The 27,400-nt window shown below is 36.8% G+C and overlaps 1 protein-coding gene across 6 annotated transcripts in view; it reads right to left on the bottom strand.

Annotated features, from left to right (window-relative positions):
• Positions 1-27,400, bottom strand: part of TLL1 (tolloid like 1) — a 164,175-nt gene that overhangs the window by 52,306 nt on the left and 84,469 nt on the right. For all 6 annotated transcript variants that reach the window (XM_079771107.1, XM_079771102.1, XM_079771103.1 and 3 more), the window contains 6 exons: positions 25,901-26,079; positions 21,762-21,867; positions 16,913-17,037; positions 10,708-10,823; positions 2,639-2,741; positions 233-349 (listed from right to left, as the gene is read on the bottom strand). In XM_079771107.1, coding sequence (XP_079627233.1) covers positions 233-349; positions 2,639-2,741; positions 10,708-10,823; positions 16,913-17,037; positions 21,762-21,867; positions 25,901-26,079 — 746 coding nt within the window. The remainder of the gene's footprint in view (positions 1-232; positions 350-2,638; positions 2,742-10,707; positions 10,824-16,912; positions 17,038-21,761; positions 21,868-25,900; positions 26,080-27,400) is intronic.

Here is a 27,400-nt window from a genome sequence, read left to right as displayed (position 1 = left end):
TGGTACTAAAAATGCAATTTACATTCACTAGGTATTTTTATTAAAAATCATCCTTGTGAATATTATAACACAAAGTTTCAAAAACTTATAATTAAAATACAGCTACAATATCACTGTACTGAGTTTGTACTTTTTTTTTTTTGGTTTTTATTCTCCTATGTTTTTGAGAGAAAGCATATTTCTATTAAGAGCTCCTTAGAGTAAGTAACCTGTAAAACTCAATGTGACTTGCCTTCATAGAGAGCTGCAAAGCCTTTTCCTACCCAATTACTGCTGCTCCGAAACTCAATCCACATTCTGCTGTCTGTAGAAGTAAGAACTTCAGGCAATTTGTCCCCACAGAATCTGCCTAAAAGAAATAAAACAATAAAGAGAGACTCCTAAATATGACTCTGTATTCTAATTGCTTTCCACAGTAAATATATATATATATATATATATATATATATATATATATATATATATATATATATGACCTGATTTGGTTCCTATCGCTATCCTTAGTAACTAGAACCATAACTTCACCTTACTATTTACTTACTAGTGGTAGATAAATAAACCAATCCCTTTGTGTCTATTTATAAAATATTAGAACCTATCCTCAGATTAACCACCTTTCAGTATCTGTATTCTGTAGAATGAAGACATAGCTAGTTCAAAAGACATACTTGTAAAAAGTCATGTGGGGACATCAAGGTGGGGAATATTATTCTATGAAGAACAGAAAAAAAGTACAAATGATGCTGAGAAGCCCGTTTAAATTGTCAGTCTGGTCATTCATAGGGGAGTAACTTGGTTAAGGCTATGCCTCAGCTCAAAGTGGAGTTCCTTATCTAGCCAGGTTCAGTGATGACTCATCAGAGGAGCTGACACGCTGCTCCGAGGATCTCATGCTACTGCATACACTCCATCTCATCTAAAACGCTACAATCTGCAGTGATAGTAGGCAGAATGGCAAGTAGTATCAGAAACATGGAATATAAGTTCTAACATTTTTATAACTGTGTATCCATAGGCAAGAACAATACCAAAGAATATAATAAATCCTGTCATGTCTGCTTTCTTCCCTCAACCCTCCACAAATACTCATTACTGTATGTCTGCCACTGTGCGGTAAAATTCCATGAGATAACAAAATGGTTAAATATGACAACACACATGAAATTATTCTACAAACAATAATACATTGTCATCCAATTTTTGCGTGTCCTTGGCAAAGATGTCGTACATGGCTTTAGTATATTTAAAACGGCAGTCAACGTGAAACAAATTCATAGTAACAGCGAACAGGTGAGGGACTGTGTTCCTAACTGGCAAAGCACAACTCGGGCATGTAAAAGAGTGAAATGTTTCTTCAACTGTAATGTGCTTATGAATTGCCAGGGAGTCTGTGAAATACAGTCTCTAATTCTGGAGGGACGGCGTGGACATAAATTTCTACATTTTTAACAACCTTCCAAGTGATTCTGATGTTGCCAGTCCGGTGACTACTAGGAGGGACAAGGTTTTGGAGGAAATAGTGGGGAGAGCTTTCCACATGAAACCTCGGATCCGACCAGGGCAGTGTGGACCCTCAGACACCACTGCTGAGGGTGCGCTTGAAGGAAGTGTTCTCCAATGTTTTAATTTACATTTGATTCTCCAATATGAGTTCAATGAAATGTTTTCTTTGGGACGTACATACATGTATCACAAATTGCTTCATCTAGGCTAAGAATCCAAATGTTCCTGACAATGTTTTCCTCAACCTCAATTCATTCGAATTTTTATGTCTCCTCACTTTTTAAACATTTTTACAGTCTTCTCTCTTGGACTTCCTAAGGCTGCTGTCACTTTTAATATGACAGTGTCCATGCAATAGGTTTTAGATGGTAAGAAAAAAGATCTGTATGGTACATAAATGCAAGTGAGCAAAGCTACTTCTAAGAATAAAGGTAAAGTCACAATCTAAAAAAAAAAAATCAATAGATGCTGATATGCCAACAGCTCTCACCTTTATGTAAAGCAGGGCAACAGGAAAATGCCTCATGCAAGTTAATGGTGTGGTCTGTGGTTTCACGTTGGCAGCAGACTTCCCTGAGCATCAAATCTGAGCTATGATTTATGACGCAAACTACAGATGTCTCTTCCCAGCCACGATAAACTCTCTGAGAAGCAAAACTGTGTCCTTTACAGCACCAGCTAATGTGCTTGGCATAGGAAACCAGCTACCAACTGCTGTACCTAACAGCTCACATTCTGCTGCCTGAGCAAGCAAACACACACACACACACACACACACACACACACACACACACACACACACACACTTTACCTGATTTTCTCATTAAAACTATGATTTTTAAAATTAAAACTACAGAAACACTGTGATGAGTAGTCACTATAAGCATAATAGATGTGAACGCTACTCTAAGTCATTATTCTAAATCAGATCTGAGTACTACCTCATATTTGAAGCTAGTTTAAATCAATCTACTTATTTATTTGTCGTATTTTTGCTGTGGTTTAAAAAAGAATAATAAAATTAATATGTTGATCACATACAATTTTAACACTAAGATGACTCTTGAAAGAATCAATAGTCTTTAGGCAGGACAGACTATATGCATAGCCACAGAGAAGGTAATTGATCTCTTACCAAGGAGAGCTGATTTCCTCCAGTACCCATCTCTTACTTCAATGTAGTCATACCAGCATAAACTACTTTTGTATAAGTCCATCGTGGTAAAATTTAAAACGATCTGCAAAACAAAGCGAAACAGGACCAAATAAAAATGATTGTAACTGCACATGGTGATTTGATTCTTGGAGGTTAGGAAGCCAGGGCTACTGTGAAAACAGATGCTAATTTATTTTCTACGTTAGTATTCTCTTAATTATTTTTCTTTACAAATACCACACACACACACACACACACACCACCCTGATTTTCTCATTCTCACTATGTTTAATAATATAAAAGCAGAAACATTTTAGCAACTAAAGCACAGTTTCTGTAAATTTGACCAACTGTGAAACAAACAGAAACCTTTATTCATATAGTTTATTTTGAATTTTCTAAGATAAACATGACTTAAACCATGAAACATTCTGATTTTGCCATAAATGTCCTTTTTAATAATTTATTTAAAAGATGATCAGACATATATAATCATGTTAAAAATAACCACCATGTGCCATATTCCAAGAACATAATATTATTGTGTGTGTTGAAATGTTCAAGAACAGCTCTAGAATTTGAATTTGTCCATGTAACTATAATCAAAGGCAGATGTCACTATACTTCTCTAGATCCAAGAATATATATTCAAAGACCTTTCAAGTTAGATCTTACACACGACTCTTTATTCTGTACTTTGTTTTGAGATGCTGCTGCTTTTTGTGATGATAATTCAAGAACAGCTCTTGGCAAGACAATTTTCTTACGCTTTATAAAAAGACTTTACTTTTCAAATATGTACCTCTTTTTATTACTTCATTACATCCAAAGAAGAGTCAAACTAATGAGAAACTCACCTACCTGATGAAAAATAGTACTTTTGGAAAATATTTTTTTATATTCTAAAACTCATTCTGGCCTAGCCAGCGTGGCCCAGTAGTTGAGCATCGACCTATGGAACAGGAGGTCACGGTTTGATTCCTGGTCAGGGCACATGCCTGGGTTGCAGGCTCAATCCCCAGTGGGGCACATAGGAGGAAGCCATTCAATGATTCTCTTTCATCATTAATATTTCTATTTCTCTCTCTCCCTCTCCCTTCCTAAAATCAATAAAAATACATTTTTTAAAAAACCACAACTCATTCTAACTCTTTTCTGCTTAAAACAGCTAAGATGATTAACCTGTTATTTATTCCAGAAAATGAAAAAGGCTTTGGCTATAAGCAACAAATTATAAGTATTTGAAATGCTTCTAATATAAAACTATAGTTTGTAACAATACACAAATAATCTTTTGTGATGATATAAAAATCTAGATGTAAGAGAACTCTCAAGGAATGACTAAAAAAAGGAAGAAAAAAATATATCAATCAATCCTGAATCCATATTCAAGAAATTACTACCATTTTTGTGTTAGAAAACATGTACTTCTCTCCTTTCTTGATTTTTAACAGAAAGTTAAGTACTAATTAAGGCAAACCAATCCTAATTAGCTCACGTTTTACAAGAATGAAGATATAGCATACTAATAAATATTTTTCATGGCACCTTATATCTCAGCATCACAATGATCACCCATAATATTGTACAGCAAAGTTGGCTATACTTGCATATATAAATAATCAATTTACGGAAATAGAAACTAAGAATTTATCAAACTACAATGAAAGTCAAGTGTACCTAATAATGGCATTAACATTTCACCATTAAATTGAATGCATTTCAATTTCTTTAAATGTACTTTCTAGATTACGAAGAGATGAAGTCTACTTAGGATGTAAAAATAGAGACACACTTTAAAAATGTAATACAGTAGATGTGGCATAATTTGGTTTTAAGAAAATGATTCATTTATTTTTATCTACCTTATTCATAGTTTTTCTTTGCTTTTCTTCTCTTGCACCTAATTTTATCATTCCAAATATCTTCAAAAATGTTTACAAAAATGTCCAAAAGAGCTAAGGATAAAGGGCTTATCTTTTCCTTTCTTTGTAAATAATCCTCAACAGTTGACTATCAAAATGCATTATTTCTGAACTGTTTTTCTGAAGATCCCAAAATGTTTCTCCTCTATTTCTGAATACCAATACAACATTAAGTCATTCTTAGGACATAGTTGGGAAATAATTTCTGGTTTTTCTCAGGGAATACTACCAGTGTTAAGTTTCATTCGCATTTGTATTTCCCATATGGCAATCACCAGGGATTCAAGTCTGTATGGCCATAACAAGAATTCCTTTATTACAGCAGAGTTGGCACAGCTAGAATACAGACATGAACAGTAGACCCCAAGGCTTATTTTTTGCCTTCCTTCTTGGGTTTAAAGGGGAGTTTTATACTAGTGTAAAAATAATTCAACCTCCTCCTCAATGGAGTAAAAAAGATAAGCTAAATTGGAAGTATGTATATCATCAAATTTTATTCAGAATTGAAACAATGTGTTTGGATTGCTAACAAATAGTTAATATTTGAAGTCTGGAACACACACACACACACACACACACACACACGTTTGGAAGGAGAATAACTCTAAACAGAAAAGTTTCCTATCTTGTTTTTAATCTTCTATTTTAAATGCCAAGCACCATAGAGAAACAAAACTGGCTTACTTTAATATAAAACACAAAGCCCGTTCGAAGCAGAAAATGTAATAAAGATAGATTTTCTAAAAATCAAATCGGAGGGCTCTGATGTAGAAGTAAAATGCTGGCCCTTTCCTAAGGTTGCTAGCAGAATCCATACGTGAATTACAAACCATAAGCACTGAAAAATAAGTGATTGTTTTATATTATACTATTTTATGCAAATATGTTGCATCTTTTTTCAAAGAATGGCAAAATAAAAACTACTGAGCACAATTATATAGATGTTTTATTTCTTATAAGTATTACCATTTATTGATGTGAGATTATCCATAGTTCCCTTGAAAAAGGTGATTGAGGGAGATATAAGGAACAATTTTAAGATTTCCTGTTATCAATCAAGAGTTTTATTTGTTATTCTGTGAAGTTAAATTGGTACAATTGTGGTGGAGTTTGCTTATTAAAAACTGTGCTTTCCAATGATGCACAGAAAGTGAATATTGAAGAAAGATGGATCAATAGTCTAGGGACCAGATGTTTGTAAGTCTTCAGAGGAAGATGTAATCAATGAACTTTTGTCAGAATGATAAATATGTTATTGATTACCTAAACTAATTCCATGAGCACCACAGAAAGATCAACTAGAACATTTATACCTTATTGTGCTGAGGATGGGGAAGCTATTACAAATCTTGTCAATTATACTGATAGTATGAAGTGGTTCTTTGGAAAGAGATATTAGAATCAAAAGCAGTAAATTAAACAGATTTCTGGCCTTAGCCAGAAGCAGCTTAGGAAAGTCTTATAAAATCCCTAGGGAAACTACAGTTTTTTTTCTCAGAAATAAGACTAGGAGCAGAACAGGGATCAGTAAGCTATACCCAATGCACCAAATCCAGCCCACAGCCAGTTTTTATAAAGAAAGTTTTGTTGGAAACATTCCTTTACATATTTTCTAGGACTAAACAATAGAACCGAGTGTTTGAAAGACTGTATAGCCTGCAGAGCTAAAAATATTTACTGTATATCATTTCCAAAAAAAATGTGCCAATTCCTGGAATAACTGATCATTAAATTTTTGTTCAGCTTTGAACTGTATCATGCTAAAGGGAACAGTTTGCATCTTTTCCTACATCTAGAAGCCAACTGTCATTGGGAGTCAGAAAGCCAGGATTAAAGTTCTAGCTTCTCAGTTTGTTAGTTTACTTAAAATTTCTGAGTTTGAATGAATTTTGTCACTGTAAAATGGCGGTCATCATATCAAGCGGCTCTCAGCACAATTAAATCCGAAGGACTTACTTGGATAATGTGTAGAAAACACTAATAATCTCAAGAATTGTTAAGATTCTCCTATATTATTATTATTTCCATGGTACATATTCAGGCATCTCTCACAATATAAATGCTAAAACAGTTATGAAAAAAAATCCAATTTACTTAATCCAACTACACTGGGAAACACAAAAATGTAGGCTCAATTTTGTTGTCATCAATTCTTACCCGAGGACATTTTTTCCATTGATCTTTTTTTAAAGGAAGAATGGAAGGAAGGGAGGGATGGAGGGAGGAAGAGGAGAGAGAGAGAGAGAGAGAGAGAGAGAGAGAGAGAGAGAGACATGGATGTGAGAGAGACATCTCAATTGGTTGCCTCCCACAATCACTCCGACTAGGGCCAGGGATTTAGCCTGCAACTAAGGTACGTGCCCTTGACCAGAATCAAACCCTAGACTCTTCACTCTGTAGGCAGACACTCTACCTGCTCAGCCTAACTGGCTAGGACAATATAGGTTCAACTTTAAATTTTCTCAGGAAAATCAACATGTCAAAGTAAAGGATTTTTACTTTAAAATATAAAGAATGGACAAGAAAGCTTGTGGCCTTGGTTCAAGGCCCTCCCTTACAACAGACTAGTTGTCTGACTCAGATAGATCCCTAATCCCATCAGGGATTAACTATATGACAGGTGAGAAACAGGAGTTAAATTATACTATGAAAATAATTTTTCTGCTTAAACATATGTGATACCTGAATTTTTAAATTTTGATTTATCATTGCCAACTACTCACAGGGTCTTTTTAAAAAAGTAATAGATTTTATTATTTCTGAAGTCATATATATATATATATATATATATATATATATATATATATATACACAGTACATAATTAGTAGAGGTTTCATTCAGTGATTATATACTTTGCTGCAAACAGTTTGCAGAAATCCATTTGGTACAAATTAATTTTTTGTTATATTTAGTATATATATTTTAATATTGCTGACACTATTACAGATAATCCCCATTTCTCCCACCTTTGCCCACCACCACCCAACCTCTGCACCCCTCTCTCCTGGCCTTCACCGCACTGTTGTCTGTGTCCATGAGCTATGCATATATGTTCTACCTCCCTTTCCTTAATTCCCACTCCAACTTTATATCCAATCAATTGCAATTTCTATAGATGATACTCTGCAAAAATGTTCTCCTCCTTCCTTTTTCAGTCAGTGCTCTCCATGTTTTTCTGAATTAACTGCACTAACTCCAAGATCTGAGCTCTCTTATCTCTGCAAATCGATAAGTTGTATCTTGCTTTCGTCAACTATTTTTCAGAGCTTGCCTATGAAATCACTAGGCCTTGTCCTTGATATATGTGCATAAGATTCCTGATAGCAAAGATTTCTTTCACACACCAGAAGACACATTTTAATGGAATCAACAATTTATCTATACAGCAATTGCTAGATTTAAGCAGTGCCTTTGCCAATATAAACATTATACTGTAAATTGACCCCATATGTGTAAACTGTTAGATGAGTGGTTAACAAGACTTTTTTTTTTTTTGCAAAATTAAAGTAGTCAAATGATAGCTTTTAAATGGGTTACACAGGAAAAGAAAAAATGCTAACTGTATTCAATATGTAAGAAGTCTATCCTTGTTAAAAGATCAATCAGTTCTGAGGGATGGAAGAATCGATATTGTATGCTTTTATCAGCTCAACAAGGCTACATTCTCAGCTGCACAACCTGGACTATTACCAGCATGTCCTGTGCAATATCAAAAACAGCCTCAGATTGGACAGGACTCTGTCTTTACCTTGGCAGGCTTAGTCTTACAAAGACAAACACATGCACTGACAATCTTATTTGTGTGTGTGTGTGGTAAAATAGCCTATATAATAAAGAGGTAATATGCAAATTGACCCTCATGCCCTCGCACAAGATGGCCGCACCCATGTGGTCAAAGATGGCCGCCACAAGATGGCCATCAGGGGAGGGTAGTTGTGAGCAATCAGGCTGGCAGGGAAAGGCAGTTGGGGGTAACCAGGCCTACAGGGGAGGGTAGTTGGGGGCGACCAGGCTGGCAGGGGAGGGCAGTTAGGGGCAACTAGGCTGGCAGGGGAGGGCAGTTGGGGCAACCAGGCCTGCAGGGAAGGGCAGTTGGGAGGGGGGGCAGGCCTACAGGGGAGGGCAGTTGGGGGCAAACAGGCCTACAGGGGAGGGCAGTTGGGGGTGACCAGGCCTACAGGCGAGGGTAGTTGGGGGCGACCAGGCTGGCAGGGGAGGGCAGTTAGGGGCAACTAGGCTGGCAGGGGAGGGCAGTTGGGGCAACCAGGCCTGCAGGGAAGGGCAGTTGGGAGGGGGGGCAGGCCTACAGGGGAGGGCAGTTGGGGGCAAACAGGCCTACAGGGGAGGGCAGTTGGGGGTGACCAGGCTGGCAGTGGAGGGCAGTTGGGGGCGACCAGACCGTCAGGGGAGGGCATTTGGGGGGACCAGGCCGGCAGGGGAGCAGTTAGGTGTCTATCAGGTTGGCAGGGGAGTGGTTAGGGGGTGATCAGGCTGGAAGGCACACAAGCGGTTGGGAGCCAGCAGTCCTGGATTGTGAGAGAGATGTCCGACTGCCAGTTTAGGGATCGGGCCTAAACCAGCAGTCGGACATCCCCTGAGGGGTCCCAGATTGGAGAGGGTGAAGGCTGGGCTGAGGGACACCCCGCTCCAGTGCACGAATGTCGTGCACTGGGCCTCTAGTACATAACATAAAATTTACAATTTTAACCATTTCAAGTGTACAGTTCTGTAGCATTACGTACATTCATATTGTTGTACAACAATACTTCTTTTTTTTAAATGACATATTCCCACCCTGGCTGGTATTGTACAGTAGATAGAGTGTTGGCCCAAGCACCAAAGGGTTGTGTGTTCAATTCCCAGTCAAGCACACATACCTGGGTTTGGTTCCCAGCCCTGGTCAGGGTGTGTGCAGGTGGCAACCAATCAATGTGTCTCTCTCGCATTGATTTTTTTCTCCCTCCCTCCTTCCCTGCTTCGCTTCCACTATCTTTAAAAATCAATGGAAAAAATATCCTCTGGTGAGGATTAACTAACAAATAAATAAAAAATAAATGAATAAATGATATTCTTTCCTGCACAAAATAATATATGCTTATCATAGAAAATAAAAGAAGGCCCTAGCCAGTTTGGCTCAGTGGATAGAGCATTGGCCTGCCGACTGGGAGGTTCTGGGTTTGATTCTGGCCAAGGGCACATGCCTGGGTTGTGGGCTCAATCCCCACTAGTGGGCATGCAGGAGGCAGCCAATCAATGAGTCTCTCTCATCATTGATGTTTCTATCTCTCCCTCTCCCTGCCTCTCTGAAATCAATAAAGAAATATATTTTTTTTAAAAAGAAAAGAAAATAACAGAAGAAATGAGCTCTAGCTGGTTTGGCTCAGTGGATAGAGCATCGGCCTGCAGACTGAAGGGTCCTGGGTTCAATTCTGGTCAAGGGCACATGCCTGGTTGTGGGATTGATCCCCTGGAGGGGATATGCAGGAGGCAGTCAATCCGTGATTTCCTCTCATCATTGATGTTTTTTTTCTATCTCTCTCCCTTCCTCTCTGAAATCAATAAAAATATTTTTAAAAAAGAAATGAAACCTATATATAAATTCAACAAGGAGAAATAAGCATTGTTTTGGTATATATTCTTCCATAATTTTGTCTCTAACATATGTATTTTAAAAATTAGATATTTTCAAGCCTCTGACTTTTAACCTACTTATTAAATTTTCCAATATATTGAAAACATTGTCCTCTAGTTCCAGGAAACACACAGTCTTATAAAAAAAGAATGTTTGTAACACGGGTGCCATGATGTTTCTAGATAATAACTCATGTGATAATCTTCAGGGAGACAAATTTAATGACATTTTATATTATGTTTTATTCCTTCTTAATGAGCATGATTTGATAAAGAAATTATCAATAGGTCTTTCACTTTTACATTAGCCATTCTGAATATTTTTGTAAAATAGAATGTTTGATCTTTTAAAACCCATTATAAATTTTTGAACTATTTTGTCTTTTATTTGATTAATCAAGCAAGAATAAAAAAAAAAGCAAATTAAATTTGAAAAATGAACCTTTGCACTTATGTGAGAGTAAAAGAGAACTCTTGATGTTATAAACTACCTTCTCCCCTGGGGTCACAGAGATTCTCCAGATGCAGTGTGTGTAAGAAGGGTAGCCATTGGGAAATCCTGGAGAGGAAAGGTTGCCGTTGGACTCTTGTAGGGTTTCTCCACATGCTGAAATTAAAAAAAAATACATATATTTGATTTTTTTTAAAGATAAAATCTATTATTTCCTAAAAAATATAAGATCATTTTGAATTTTAATGAAAGGTATGGACATCACAATTAAAACCTTGAGTCTTTTAGTGTTAGACAAGAGTATGTATTTGTATTTTATAAAATACTTTCCCTTTCTATATTATTTATTTTATGTCTCTCATAAAAATTTCACTATACCTAATAGGATCCCTAGGGTTGACCAAATCACGAGATTAGGAGATCAATAATCTGGCCTGTAGAAAGTCCTTCCTCGTGGAAACCTCTGCCATTCCTTCCCAAGGAGCCAGTAGCCAACTTGTAAATGACCCATGTTTTGATTCAGGACAGTTGCTACCTTGTTGATATGGCTCTGAGACCACATGAAACATTCCACCAACATATTCAATGTAAATTGAGGCTAAATTCAATTTACACTGAATTATTCCATGTGAAAGTTGAAAAAAATCTTAACCAATAACTAATAAGTAATCCACAAAAGTGGTACCAAAATGTAATCACAATGAAAATTTTTCTCAAAATAAGCCCCCCGAAACTGAAAGATAAAAAACATCATGATGCCCTGGCCAGTTTGGCTCAGTGGATAGAGGGTCGTCCTGCGGACCGAGGGGTCCTGGGTTCAATTCTGGTCGCGGACACATGCTTGGGTTGTGGGCTCGGTCCAACGTGTAGGAGGCAGCCAATCAATGATTCTCTCTCATCATTGATGTTTCTATCTCTCCCTTCCTCTCTGAAATCAGTGAAAATATATTTAAAAAAAAAAAACATCATGGAAGACTCAAATTTTCCAACAGGATGTAGATGTTTATTTACTCTCTCTTTTCTGTTGATCATAAGTACAAATTGCTGGAAAAGCAATTACATTTTTCTCTTACTAAGCCTGTCTAATTTCTTGGAAGTAATTACTAGTCATCTGAAATAGCAAATTATCAGCTCCACAGCCTTCAGATCTGTATGATTGATATCTCTAGGGCCATTTCAACAAAGGCAAAAGCAGAGTGTAATTAGTTTATTGGTGCAGCCAAGGTCAGAGTCATTCTATAATGGGTTTTCCTGTTGTTTTGTAAGACATGGTATGAGCTACATGAACCTAGGATGCTTTAAGTATCCTTAATCCAAAAATAATTCCTCTGCTGCAGCCAGTCATCTTTAAACTTTTACTCAACAACAATGTGAAAGAGACTGAAATAAAAACTGAGATATTTCCATATGAGAGACCAATAGCTACCAGCAGCTCATTATATCCTTAGTAAGTTGTCAATGGTTTTGCATATCTTAACTTAAATGTAAAAAAGATGATGACTTTGAAAACACAAAATAGAGCTGCAAAGAGAGTCTGATACAATATAAATATTTCTTAGAAACACAGATATCATGTTTGCACAGCAGAGTAAATTTAAAGTAAGAGTAAGCAATGTTTATTCTGATAAAAGCAACTTTAGAACAAAACAAAAATGCTCATTGGTCAAAAATACACAATTCAGAACTTTTCATGAATCAAGAAGGGCACTTGATAAATATAATGTTACAAGAACCCTTAAAAAATTAAAATGTGTTAAGATTTCTGTATGCAAACAATGTGCTTCTCACTAAAGTCAGTTTAGATGCTAGATAATCATGTTGGAGTTGAGTGTGTTTCAATGAAAAGAGCTATAATTCACAACAATTTAAAAATAAATTCTATAATGATTGAAACATCCAGTAAACTATATAGAATGCTGGTACTGTATTTCCTATAGTAGAATTAAAACAATGAAATATAGTTAATCCACAAATACATCAATAATGATATGATAAAAAAACAGATTTTATAAATGAAAAACAAATATAACATATAATTCAAAAATAAATTTAATAAATATATAGCATCTGTTTATAATGCAAGAAGTACAAAAAAAATAGTCAAGTTGTGGTAATTATTTTTCCATTTTCTTCAGTACATGTGGTTGTCCCAGGCTACCTAATTCCTACTAACAAAAGATTTTCATCCATTTTCCCAGCCATTTGTGGATTAATGCTCAGATATAAAGAGCAAACTTTATTATTAAAAGAATTAAAGAGAAATTACCAAGGAAAATGTGACAATACTAAGCTAAAATGCATAGTCTGCCCATTTACTCTGCAAGGTATGTGGATGATAAAACTGTTATGGTATTACTAATTATGTCATACAAGTAAGTCTTATAAGCTTCCACCTCAGTTTTCTCTTCTGTAAAGTGACTATCTGGTTGATATGTACTTCATAAAGTAGCTTTGTAAGGGTCAACTATTATGACGCCCTAAGGTATGACGTCTTCTTATATACCTTTTCACAGACAGGAAGACTGTGGTCTTAATTTTAAGAATGTGTTTTTTAATTACAAATGCAGTCATATCCAGGAAAAAAAAAGGCTTTAAAAATATGCAAAAAAATTATTATCACTTTTCTAATTGAAATTACTCTAAAACAAAACATAATTCAGAAGTTAAGCTTCTATCTCTCTAGGCAGATGACATGATCTTACATGTATAAAACCATAAAGATGCCACACATTCACAAAAAAAAACTGTTAGAATTAATAAATTCAGCAAAATTGCAGGGTAGAAAATCAACATACAAAAATCAGTTACATTTCCATACACTAACAACACAGGGGAAAAAATTAAAGAAAACAAAGTAATGGAAAGAAATTCTGTGTTCATGGATTTGAAGACTTAATATTGCTACAATTTCCATACCACCCAACATTACCTACAGATTCTATGCAATCTCTATCAAAATCCCACTGGCTTTTTTTGCAGAAATGAAAGAAAAAAGTCCTAAAATTCATATAGAACCACAAACTCTGATCAACTAAACAATCTTGAGAAAGAACAAATATGGAAGCTTCACACTTCTTGACTTCAAAGCATATTATAAACCTACAGTAATCAAAACATTGTGGTATTGTCATAAGATAGCCATATAGAGCAATGGATCAGAATAGAGTAAAAAATAAGCCCACACATATACAGTAAAATGATATTCAATAAGGGTGACAAGACTAAACAGTGGGGAAAGGACAGTCTCTTCAACAAATGGTGTTGGGGCAACTAGTTATACACATACAAAAAAAATGAACTTAGACCTTTATCTTTCACTATACACAAAATCAACACATAACATTTGTATTTAAAAGAAAGATATCCTTAGAAGCTTCTTCATTGTGAGGTATTTACCTTACATGCCTCATAAATTCACTGTTATTTGACATATTTAATTAAGAAAGAATTATGAAGATAATATTAGAGTTGATAGTTGGTATAAGTACACAGTAGTTATAAACAATAAGGGCACTGGGCTACAGAAAAAATAAATGAAGAGAAAATGCAATTAAAGACCAGAAAAGCCACAACCTCGAATATCTACGTGTGAACAAGGTCAGGCCTCCTGTCAAGATTAAACTCTAAGAAACAGCTAGATGCAGAAACAATAGAACTTTGAGCATAAACTGATACAGAATAAAAAAGTTGGAGTAAAAAGTAGCCAAGTAGCTCTTATTGACTCTGTTCACCAGCAATTTCTAACAAAACAGCAAGACAGACTCCAAAGAAATATGCAGTTTATAAAACCCTCTTCTCTATTAAAAGTGAGAAACAACCAAGTGTCACTTTATAAATTCTTACTTTCTTAGGTGATTCTCAGATGAGTCATCCTATTTAGACTTCAGTATATAATTGTGGATCGTCGCCACAATTCCACTGTTGCACTTGGAGTTACTGTTAAACTGACAGCATCAGTGTAGCTGAACTGTATTTTGACAATGGCAAGTGTATGTTTATCAACATCATTAGTGCTCCCATTGTGAGGAAATTAAGAACCTTAAATACATAACCATAAATAGGGCCAGAACTACCACCTATGAGAGAGAGAGAGAGAGAGAGAGAGAGAGAGAGAGAGAGAGAGAGAGAGAGAGGAGAGAGATGGAAAGGATGGTTTCAGTGCTGAGAGGGACAGAGAAAGAACAGAAAGGGGGAGAGTTAGAAAAAGAGAGAGGGTGTTGCTTGGTGAGCATGAAGGATGGATGATTACTGGAATTAGTGGGATGATCACACTGTAAGGTATAAAAATGTCCAATAGCTATATTGTACACCTGAAACTAATATAACCAACTTAAGATTGAACACCAACTATACTTAAATAAATACAAAAAGTAAAAAATGAAAACAAAACAAAAAAATCAAGCCCAAGTCATTCTCAAAGACTTTGGGAATTAAAAGTTAACATATCTTTTTTTAAATATAAACTGTATCTTTTAGTTCTCCCTTACTCCTTGCAATTTATAAGCTGCAATACAAAGACTTGCTTTTTATATTGCTTTAGAAACACAAGATATCTTCTTCATTAATGATGATGCCTGTATGCTGTGGTTTTTGCCATATTAAACAAAGCAATGTACATATTACTATACTAGAGGCCTGGTACACGAAAATTTGTGCACTGGGGGCGGGGGGGGGAGGTCCCTCAGCCCGGCCTGCCCTCTCTCACAGTCCAGAAGCCCTCAGGGGAAGACCTACTGCAGGGAGCGGGCCTAAGCCACAGTCTGGCCTCCCTCTGAGGGAGGTGACTGGGCCGATTAGGGGACGGCGCCACCCCCATCACCCCACAGCTGCTGCCACTGGTGGCTACCGCAGCTTCTGGCCCTCCTCGGCTCTCGCAGCCACTGCGGCTTTGTCTGGAAGGACATCCAGAAGGATGTCTGGAAGACGTACGGTCTATCTGATCCAATTAGCATATTACCCTTTTATTAGTATAGATTTCAAGTAAGAAAATAGCCCATTTCTCTAGTTAATGATTAAAGTCTCAAGTGAAAATTATGCTTACTAATTATTTTCCTATTAATAACTAAAATATTCAAGAGCCATAGATTGAAAATTAAATGAGTGTCATACATGTGATTCTTTCGATTTCCACTGACTGACTTTTCTACAATTCAGTGTGTAAATGCATCTCTAGTGTGCTCTTTTAAGTATAATGTACAGACATATATATTTAGAGAGACAATCAAAATGTTTTATATGGGAACTGTCCATTTATTTAGTTGCTATTAATCACATAATATTTTCCATAATTTTATATTTTGAAATTTAAAAAACATAGTTCATCCAATACGGCCATAAATTAGCCAAGGATCACCCATGTCTTTTATCATAGTGGTGACATCTGCTTATAAATTCATCTTCCCTGTGAAAATTTAGATTTTAACAAATAAATACTACATAGGCATGTGTGTTTTACATAAATACATGGACAAAAAATCTGGAAAATCCATGTTAAGTAAAGTTAAGTATGTTTCTTTGAAATAAGGTATTTTAGAGGATTTTGAGTGTACAGTAGGTGCATAGAATATACAACATTGCCAAATTGGAAGCTGACTCTTTTTTTTTCCTTGGGCCAATAAAGCACTAGTGTTCCCTTGGAACTTTCTTATTAAGACCTTCCATTAATCTTTTTGATAACTTTATTCAGTAGAAAAAACAATCAGGACTTTCTATTAATCTTTCCCACAACTTTATCCAGTAGAAAAACAATCAGTAGCTCATTAGCAACATGGTTAGAACACATTTTTTTACAACAAAGTTATCAATTCCAATAATAAAATTTTAATTTATATACCATTAATGATAGGTACTTGCACGGAAACATCATTCAGGACTCAAATCTGAAGTCTAACTAAAGGACATTGCTTTATATTGGCAAGGAGACTCAGCATTTGACGGTGATATCATGCAACTATTTAATAACTATCAGACAAACATGCTTTTTGGTCTTTTACTCCTTAAATTAAAAGAAATAAAACATACTATCCTTGTGCTTGAAATCTGATTTCTAGCAATTTGTTTTTAATTATATCAGTGGGTGTTCCAGAGTTCTCTCCTATTTCATTTTCTGATTACTGACTTTGAACCGAGTAAGTCACTTGCCAGCATGGAAAGAGACATGTAAACAGTTGAGTAAATCGTGGCTTATTCATCTGGAAGAGCACTCTCTGGCACAATTACGCTTCTGTGTTTGTATGGTGCAATACCTGGACATCTATACAGCTTTCTTGCCTGTGCAATATCTCCTTTGCTTAAACGGGTCCGCTGACCGATTGCGGGACGTATGCCATTATCATCACGAGAAGGGAGAATGGTGTCCAGAAACATCCCCCTAAAAAAAATCAGAAGAAAGCCACACATAAGTCACCCAGTTAAGACACATATACTTCTTACAAGTATTAGGGTTTTTTTTCCAAACTCAAGTCAATCAATGGGGAAAAACATCAGTGATGGGCTTTAAACAGTGTGTCAGACTTTCAAAACACTTTTATTAAAGTAGAAATAAAATGTGTGCTAAATACAGGGTGTTCCCCTAAAAGTATACACGCTTTAATAGCTGATAGTGCAGTTGATGTTTCTTTCTTTTCAGATTTAACCCATTGGAATTAATAAATTATTCAAATTGTGTATACATTTTTTGGAACACCCTGTATGTATGCCTAACATCGAGTCAGTGATGATATTCACATTTTCCTTAGAAATGTATATTACATGATTTTCAAAATCTAGAATTCTATATAGTTCCCCGCTATATGCACATGGATTTTGTTTGGATCTCTCAAGCAGATCTAAGAACCCCTTGGATTACCAAGTTGTAAAACAAGTCTTCCTCATGTAGCTATGTTTCTTAAAGACAACCTACCATAAATATTTTTGAAGTTACTAAAATTATAAAATATACACATATATTCATGTGTATGTGTGTGTGTGTGTGTGTGTGTATGTGTGTGTAGGTTAATTTCTTAGTTAAACTACTAATTTAATATTAGTATTATTCTAATTAAATCTTAGATTCTTCTAATCTTAGTATTCTTCCAAGTAGTACAGTACATGTTAAAGAGCAAGGGAAAACAAAGAGTGTCAAATTTTAGATAGAAGATAAATCAAAATAGTTCAATGATACACACACATATAGTATACAATTTTCATGTTAAAATTAATAATCAAATAACTAAATAATGCCTCAATAATGGTAAGGTGTGGCTACTAAGTTGTTTGTTCCCAAGGTTGTAATAGAAACTCACTATTTTTCTTAATATGCATAACTAAAAATTCTGACTCTAGTACACTAAAAATACAGCCTTAATTTTGCAATAAAAACCAACTTTATAGCTCTAAAGAAAGTTCAATGGGCTGGAGACTGACTATTCTAAGTGGTGAGAAGAATGGAGTGTGTATTTAAGGTTTTTCAAAAAAAGATAAACTATAAAGGTATTTTATTTGACGTTAGTTTAGTTTTAGTTTGGATGTCATTAATTATGAAAGGTTTCAAAACTTCAGTGGAATGGGCAGCTTCCCATGATGCCATTTCAATAGTGATTTATTTCAATTTACATACTTTCCAAGAATTTCACCATCTTTTTAAAAAAATATGTATTTTTATTGATTTCAGAGAGGAAAGGAAAGGGAGAGAGAGATAGAAACATCAATGATGAGAGAGAATCCTTGACAGTCTGCCTCCTGCATGCCCCACACTGGGGATGGAGCCCACGACCCAGACATGTGCCCTGACCAGGAATCAAACCGTGATCTCCTGGTTCATAAATCCACACTCAACCACTGAGCCATGCTGGCTGTGTTGTCACCATCTTTAAATAAGAAATAATCCTTGTTATCTGGAACTACTTTTTAATCCCCAGACTTTTCCTCTCTAAAGATAAAATCTAGGCCTCAGTTGTATATCAGCTCCAGGCCCAGAAAAGCAGCAAAACCAGACCAGTGACACAGTGACCGCATCAGGACCAGCTGCATTGACTAATAACCCCCTGCCCTGGTGCCAACCAATCAGCGGAGACCACGTCCCTAAAAGAGCACACCTGGAAAGCTGATTAATATTTTATTGAGACCCTTCCCTGAGACCTCTCCTAAAATTACTGCCTGCAAGAGAGAGATAAATACCCTCAACACAAAAGACCCAGCATACCCTCAAAGAAAAAGACCCAGTGTGTGCTCTCCCCCAGGTGAGGATGCTGTACCATTCCTTCCCCACCCTTCATCAAGGGACCCCATGCGACTTGCAACTAGGGGAGCAACGGGCAGCGGCAGCTCATCCCAGGCTAATCCTCTGAACTTGTCTCCAAGGTCCCCTTTTCTCTGACTTCCCAGTGAGCCAAAGCAGCCCAGCCTAGGCTCTCCTGTTGCTTCTTTTATGCCCTTCCTTATTTCACTGTCCTAAGTGTGTGTTTGCTGTGGACAATACATTTTTACTTGCTTTGCTTACTGTAGTTTGTCTCTTGATTGAAACCTTTCCTTCAAGAAGACAAAAACCAGTCTCATCGTCTCACTGGTAACATAATGAACAAAATAAACTCATAAACAAAATAGAAACAGACTTACAGATAGGGTTCCAACGCTGGGTAAAAAAGGGATTAAGCAAAAACAAAACAAAACAAAAAAACCTCATAGACACGCCTAATAGTATGGAGACTTTCAGAGGGAAAAGGGATGTGGGAGGTAGATGAGGGTATGGAGGTGATAAATGGTGATGGAAGAAGGAAACTTGACTTGGGGTGGTGAACACACAATACAATATACAGATGACATGTTATAGAATTGTACACCTGAAACTTACATAATTTTATGAAATAACTAGAGGCCCGGTGCATGAAAATTCATGCACTGGAAGTGGGGTCCCTCAGCCTGGCCTGCCCCCTCTCACAGTCTGGGAACCCTCAGGGGAAGGAGGGGCAATCAGAGGAAGGCGATGCCCCCATCACACCTCTGCTGCTGCCACTGCCAGCAGTGCAAGCCTTGGCCGGTCCTGGTTACCTGAGCCTCGGATGGCCCTGGAAGACTGAGCAGCTGCCATCCAAGGCTTGCCTGCACCTCGGGCCGGCCCTGGGCGGCTGGGCAGCTGCCATCTGACGCTTGCCTGTACCTTGGGCCAGCCCTGGGCGGCTGGGGGGCTGAGGGAACTGGAGGACTCTGGGGGCAGGCGGGGCTGAGGGGACTGGATGCCGCCATCTTGTGGCTGTGGGTGCCGCCATCTTAGAGGGCGTGGCAGTCAATTAGCATATTCCCTCTTTATTAGATAGGATGTCACCCCAAAGAATTTGATAAAAAATTTCAGCTCTACTTTTTCCTACCTTTAGGAAATATTTTACTGAGAACTGTTATAGGTCTGGATTTACAGCAGTAAATAAAAGACACAAAAATTCCTCCTCTTATAATGCTCACATTGCATTGGGGGGGAGAAAGACATTAAACAAAAGAATGATAACTGAGATAGTGACAGGTACAACAAAGAAAAATATAGAAGAGTCTGAAAGATAATAAAACAGAAAAGTGACAGGAAGTGTAAGTAATTTATGACTGAGCTCCCTCGCTTCTAGGTTTAGGTAACGATCTTTAGACAAAACCTAGATAACTCAAATAGAGAATGGAACTCTTAAAACCAAAGCTAAGTGTCTATGGAGCTCCATAGGTAAATTATCTGAGATGAAGGTAAGGAGGGGAAACTAATAGTTGTTGGTAATTGACCATCAAAAGTAGAGCTTAAACATATTTAATAGGATGCAACTCCAGGGAGGCCAGTGCTATTGAAGGGGAAGTTGAGGCACAAGACAGCATTGAGAAAAGCCATTATTCAACTATGTTGCACGAATCAACAGATTATTAACTAGGTAAGTCCAAATTAATGAAATGTTACAATTTCTGCAGTATTCAGAACTAATAAAATACTATTTTCAATTTCTGAAAACAGATTTGTAGTCTGAAACGTTTTTTCCCCCCCGGTTTTCAAAAGAGATTCCACTTTAAAAGTATAAGGGCATCTTAAATTGGATGTATTCAAACTCACAGAACTTTGACTCATTCTGTCTACTGAGGTAACCTCCCTTTCATTCGGTGGGGGTCAGTCACCATTCTTTTGTTCTTTCTTTGTGGTCAGGGAGTTAATAACTATCTTCTTGACATAGGCCATTAAGCAATGCAGACTCTTCCTAAACACCTTCAGTAAGGCACTATCAATAGACTAGAGACAGATCGTTGAGGGCTTCAATTATTAACCTTCATTTGTTTTATCTACAATAGAAGAGTAAATTAGCTATGCTTTTAAATAAACTTTATAAAATTTTATAATTCTTTTACTAGTGGAAAATGGACAGTCCCTATTAAGCAAAAATCTACATTACAAACTATGCATGCATATAAAAGCTCCTTATATTTAGCCTCATTCTTCCCACAAATAAGTACCTTAATCTGCTGATGGGCTATATTCATGAAAACAACTAAAACTTTTATAGACTCTGTGGATGGAGAATAGAAGAAACTATAAAACTTCAATTACTTACATTAATAGAATGAACAACAAAAACCACATGTTCATCTAATTGATGCAGAAAAAGCATTTTACAAAATTCAATACACTTTCATGATAAAAATAAATACACACTCAGCAAACTAGGGACAGAAGGAAAGTACCTCAACATCATAAAGACCATATATGAAAGCCTACAGGATCATCATATTTAATAGTTGAAAACTGAAAGCTTTTTATTCAAGATCAATAATAAGGCAAGCCTAATTGCTCACACCACCTCTATTCAACACAGTACTGGAAGTCCTAGCCAGAGCAATTGGGCAAGAAAAAGACGGAAAAGACATCCAAATCACAAAGGAAGTAGTAAAATCATCTGTTTGCTGATAGCAAATGTAAAAATATGTTTAAAAAATTAAAAATGCCTGGTGTTGGCTTTAAATACCAAGCAAATGTTTTTGTATTTTATGGCAGGAATATTTGAAAATGCTTCTAGTTCTAATGTTAGACATAGCTTTGTGAGAAGCCACACAGAGGAAAGGAATTAAAAGTCAAAAGGTATAACCTGAGACTCCAACCTTGAGAAGGTGTTCCTGGCATAGTGCATGATACTGTCAAAATCATATCTTTCTCCCAGGGAGTTGACTTCTCCAGGCTCCATCTTCAGAAAGTTGTACTCTTGACCTGAGAAACAGTCACAAATAACGTTTCAGAAGCCTTCCAACAGGCAGAGAAGAGCAATTCCTGTGCCTGCATCTTCTCTTTACTAAATGGCTAATCTTCATGCATACTGTAATTACATGCTAACATCCACATTGTGCAAAAGTATCCATCCAGTGCCGCTGTGTTACTTAATATCACATTGCAAGTGTAATACTGAATTTCATTAATATGTTAAATATCACATTGCAAGTGTAATACTGAATTTCATTAATATGTTAATTTTGGCAAAGGAGTAGATTATCAAAAGGATATGTTGGGTCTGTTTTCTATGTATACTCTTATATGTTCTCATATTTGTTTCTTTAAAATTTTACCTGTTTCCCCCCCCCCCCCAGCACTGTAGAAATGATTATAAAAAGTTACATTTTAATGACTTTCCCACCTTTCTCTTATGACTAAAGTTGCCAAGACAAAAAAAATTCTTATATCAATTTGCCTCTTATCATAGTCACTAATTTTGCATATAAATGCTAAGCTAAAGTCTGCACTTATTAGACATTGCCCTTGAACAACACTTAAGTACTTGAGCCAAAGTAAGTCATAAATTTTTTGAAGATTAATCTCCAATATGAATTCTTACATACTAGAATTGCACTACTAATAGTTCCAAATACTCAGGAAATCTCACTTAATAAATTATGTTTTCTATTGGACTGAATATAGAGTCAACGAAAGTACGAACAGTCATATTTGCTTAACACTGTGTTAAGAATTATACATTTACTAGAGGCCGGCCTGGTGCACGAAATTTGTGCACTCGGGGGTGGGGGGAGTCCCTCAGCCCGGCCTGCGCCCTCTCACAGTCCAGGAGCCCTCGGGGGATGTCCGACTGGCATGGGGAGCGGGCCTAAGCTGGCAGTCGGACATCCTTAGCGCTGCTGTGGAGGAAGGAGAGGCTCCTGCCACCACTGCTGTGCTAGCCATCTGTGAGCCCCGCGCAGGGCTTCTGGCTGAGCAGCGCTCCCCCTGTGGGAGTGCACTGACCACCAGGAGGCAGCTCCTGCATTGAGAGTCTGCCCCCTGGTGGTCAGTGTGTGTCATGGTGACCGGTTGTTCCACTGTTCAGTTGTTTTGCATATTAGCCTTTTATTATATAGGACTAGAGGCCCGGTGCACAAAATTCGTGCACGGGGGGTGGGGAGTTGTCCCTCAGCCCAGCCTGTACCCTCTCCAATCTGGGACCCCTTGAGGGATGTCCAATCTGGGACCCCTTGAGGGATGTCCAACCGCCCGTTTAGGCCCGATCCCTAAATGGCGGTTGGACATCCCTCTCAAAATCCAGGACTGCTGGCTCCAAACCGCTCACCTGCCTCTGTCTGATCACCCCTAACAACTCCCCTGCCAGCCTGATCGACACCTAACTGCCCACCGGCTGGCCCGATTGTCCCCAAGTGCCCTCCCCTAATGTCCCGGTCACTCTTAACTGCCCTCTCCTGCTGGCTGGGTCACCCCTAACTACCCTCCCCTGCAAGCCTGCCCCCCCCCAACTGTCCTCCCCTGCAGGCCTAGTCCCCCCAAACTGCCCTCCCCTGAGGGCCTGGTCCCCCCCAACTGCCCTCCCCTGAAGCCTGGTTTCCCCCCGCCCAACTGCCCTCCCCTTCTGGCCTGGTCATGCCCAACTACCCTCCTCTGCTGGCCTGGTCTACTCCAACAGTCCTCCCCTGTAAGCCTGGTTTCCCCCCCCCCCCAACTGCCCTCCTCTGCTGGCCTTGTCACCCCTAACTGCCCACAACTGCCCTCCCCTGCAGGCCATCTTGTGTCCGCCATCTTGTGTCCACATGGGGGCAGCCATCTTTGACCACATGGGGGCAGCCATCTTGTGTCTTGGAGTGACAGTCAATTTGTATATTACTCTTTTATTAGATAGCATACTATACCATTTATTCATTTCTTGCTTGTTTTGGGTACATATATATGTTGAAACAGAGTCCTATTTTAAGAGTAAACATCATTCCTGAAAGTTATTTCCTTTATAAGTTTTGTCTGCATAATAGAAGAAATTTAATAACTAAGGTTAACAGATAACTTTTCATTTAATTGGTAATTGAAATAATTTTCAGAAATATTATTTCCTTTTTATTTCTCACCTAAAGATATAAAGTGTAATATGAACCTTGATAGCTGGCTTAGGCATTAGTCTTCTATTTTGGGAGTATACATTTTTTTACTTATCTTTGATATTCAACACTATAGATTATTTCACCAATCTTCAAATGAGCTCTTCTCTGAGGCATGACATTCATTAATTTTCTGCCTCTTAGACCAAACCTTCTTAGTCTTGTGGGAAATTTTCTACAAAATGTTACTTCGTTAATTTATTTATGTATTTGTTTCTTTACTTATTTATTTATTTATTTTCATTTATTGGGATGGCATTGGTTAACAGGATCAGATAGGTTTTATATATACACAAAATGTTGCTTTAAATATTGATGTTCCCAATTTTCTAGCCTCAATAATTTTCTTTTCCCTTCAGCATTCCCATACACAGTCAGATCCCCTATCAAATTTCTATCGTAGATATATATCTGAAAGTTTCGACTCATCTTCCCTTCATCTACTAAAAATCTCAACTTGGATTGCCCAAAGGCTTCTCAAATTCCAGGATATGCTCAATAAAATCATCATTTTTCTCCCTCTCAAAGTGTTGCCTTGTCCAGATTTCTTATTTCATTTGATGGTACCACTACTCATTCTGTTGCCTAAAAACAAAACCTTGAAGAGATCTCTTCACATGGTGATGCTCCTCTTAAAATATTTTGAAAGATTATTCCCTTTTATTTCTCTTGACCTGTGCTACTTAACTGAGGCCTTAGTTATCTCAACATGACAATTGTTACCTTTCTCTCTCACTTGCAATCATTTGTATACTATATACTCAGCTTTGTGTTTTTCATCTCAGAATTTGCAACATCTAATAGTGCCTCAAGAAATAACTGTCACCAAATCTGTGAGTGGTAAATAAATAGATCAATGCTGGCAATTACTAGAAATTCTAAAGAATTCAATGGTTGTAATTGAAACTGGCCATGATATAAGTTTAAAAAGACACATTTTTTACTTTGTTTACACTTGAAATACTATCTCATAAGACAATTCCAAGTATTAAGATTTTTCTTTTGATAATTGAAATGTACTGATGTTTATGAAATTATGAGAGTTAAAACAAACAAAAAGCTGTACACACATCAACTGTCAGAGAAAATTAAATTTAAATTATATATTATATTTCAACTGCTGAAAACATTCTTAAATATTTGTCTTTCGGGCAGCCAGGTTTAAGAAAAATCTCAAGGAAACTATTTAGACTATCCTGGGATGACTCATTTCCCTGGAATTTCTCCAAAGTTGTCCCTGATATAATATAGATTCCTATGGTAGCAGCCATGTTTGACGGTAGACTCCGGACTCTTTTAAATCCATAAAACATAAATATAGAGCTAAGTATATAAAATGCTTTAAAATCTTTAATAATATTTATGGTTCAATAGCCTACACCCGTGGTCAGCAAACTGCAGCTCGTGAGCCACATGAGGCTCTTTGGCCCCTTGAATGTGGCTCTTCCACAAAATACCACAGCCTGAGCGAGTCTATTTTGAAGACGTGGCGTTAGAAGTTTAAGTTCAAAAAATTTGGCTCTCAAAAGAAATTTCAATCGTACTGTTGATATTTGGCTCTGTTGACTAATGAGTTTGCGGACCACTGGCCTACACCCAATCTTGGAAAACACAGAAGTTTGAAATAAAAGAGCTAAATCGTAAGGGGGGGGTGGGGGAAAGCAAGTCTAAAAAACACATAAGATCATTTATTCTGAAGGAAAAAAAAACACTAAAAATAGAACACCAGCATGGGTATTTTTCAATCAGGAAAAATATTAATTCTATAATATAAAAAACAAAACCAAAGAAACAGTTCACATTTGTTAAGAAGTTAAATGATAACCAGTACAAACACAACCAGAAGAAACTCAGTCACCCTGAATCCCAATTCTTACCCGGCTGGATGTTTTCTCTTATGATGGTTACATGGTTATCTCGATCTGGTCGCGTGTGTTCATGCCAAAAGCCTATCACATGGCCCAATTCATGAACAACAATTCCAAATTTATCACAGTTCTTGCCAATGGAGATTGCCTGAGGTCCATTACCCCGCCGACCTACATAAGAGCAGCATCTGGAATAAAGAAGAAAGAGGAGATGGTGGTGGAAAGGGCAATGCTGGATGAATCAAAATATGATGTAACTTTTGTTAAGAATTGTGATGAACTATAAAGTCCAACACAGTCAGAGGCAGAATACCCTTTTATTAATAATTATGGCTAATTTCTAGTACCCTGGTTAATTTTTATACAACAAAAGTCTCTAAACAATCACTTGAAGTGCTCTTGTACTAACTCATATATTAGACATATGTATTAAATCATTTTTAGGAGAAGATGAATTAGAAAATAAAATACAAATGTTGATTAATGTACTACTGTACATATAGTTAAATGCAAGACTTATCAACTGATGTTTATTTCTAGTATAATTTTTTATCCTCACTATCCATTATTATATTGTTAATACTGGTATCTGGCAATAATCTATTATTTCAGTATTAAATATAAAAGCAAAGTTTATTTTTCCTCTTTAGGAAAAACAGAATTAAATTTATTTATGAAAGATGTTGGTTAATAAATAAAGAAATATTTTTCCTACTTATAAAATAACTTTTTTAAGAATAAAATTTTAAAAGAAATTAACTGAGGAAAATTAGTTTCGAAGGCGAGTTCTCTAAGGTTAATGGTTAACTTGTGGAGAAAAAACTGACAACTGGTAGAATTATGAGATTTATGAGATTGTGTCAAATGGTCAGCAGTTATTTAAGTGTGACATTCTATTTCACTTTCTGAAAGAATCTCCTGAGACATCCAGGGCATCTTTCTGCAAGTTTTCTTCAACTTATTGGTATTTATACACATTCAATGATGTTTCCCTACCTTAAATATAGAAGTTCCATTTATTCATTTGTGTGTCTATGTATGCATACATGCATGTGCATGAGAGTGCATGAGTGTATACACATGTGTAAGGGTGGGCACACAGGAATATCCACTTTAAAATAAGTTTTAAATGGTATAATAATATAGTAACTACAATTACATATATAAAAAATAATATTTAAAGCTTCAGTCATTAGGATTAAAGTAGCTTATCTATAGGACTACCCTCTAGACAGCAATAGAGGGCAGTAAATAATTGGCATTGAATAACTGGCAATCATCATGGATCAGACACCAAACACTTGTTCTAATTTATTAAACTGGAAGAGAAAATTGTAAAAAATTAATTTCCCAAATGATTAAGAAGAATTTCACTACTATGTTGCTGTAAAAAGAAAGGAACTCCTACCATTTGCAACAGCATGGATGGAGCTGGAGAGCATTATGCTAAGCGAAATAAGTCAGTCAGAGAAAGATAAATATCACGTGATCTCACTCATTTGTGGATTA

The sequence above is a fragment of the Cnephaeus nilssonii genome, assembly GCF_951640355.1.
Source record: "Cnephaeus nilssonii genome assembly, chromosome: 5".
Taxonomy (NCBI): domain Eukaryota; kingdom Metazoa; phylum Chordata; class Mammalia; order Chiroptera; family Vespertilionidae; genus Cnephaeus; species Cnephaeus nilssonii.
This window is presented reverse-complemented; position numbering and strand designations above follow the sequence as displayed.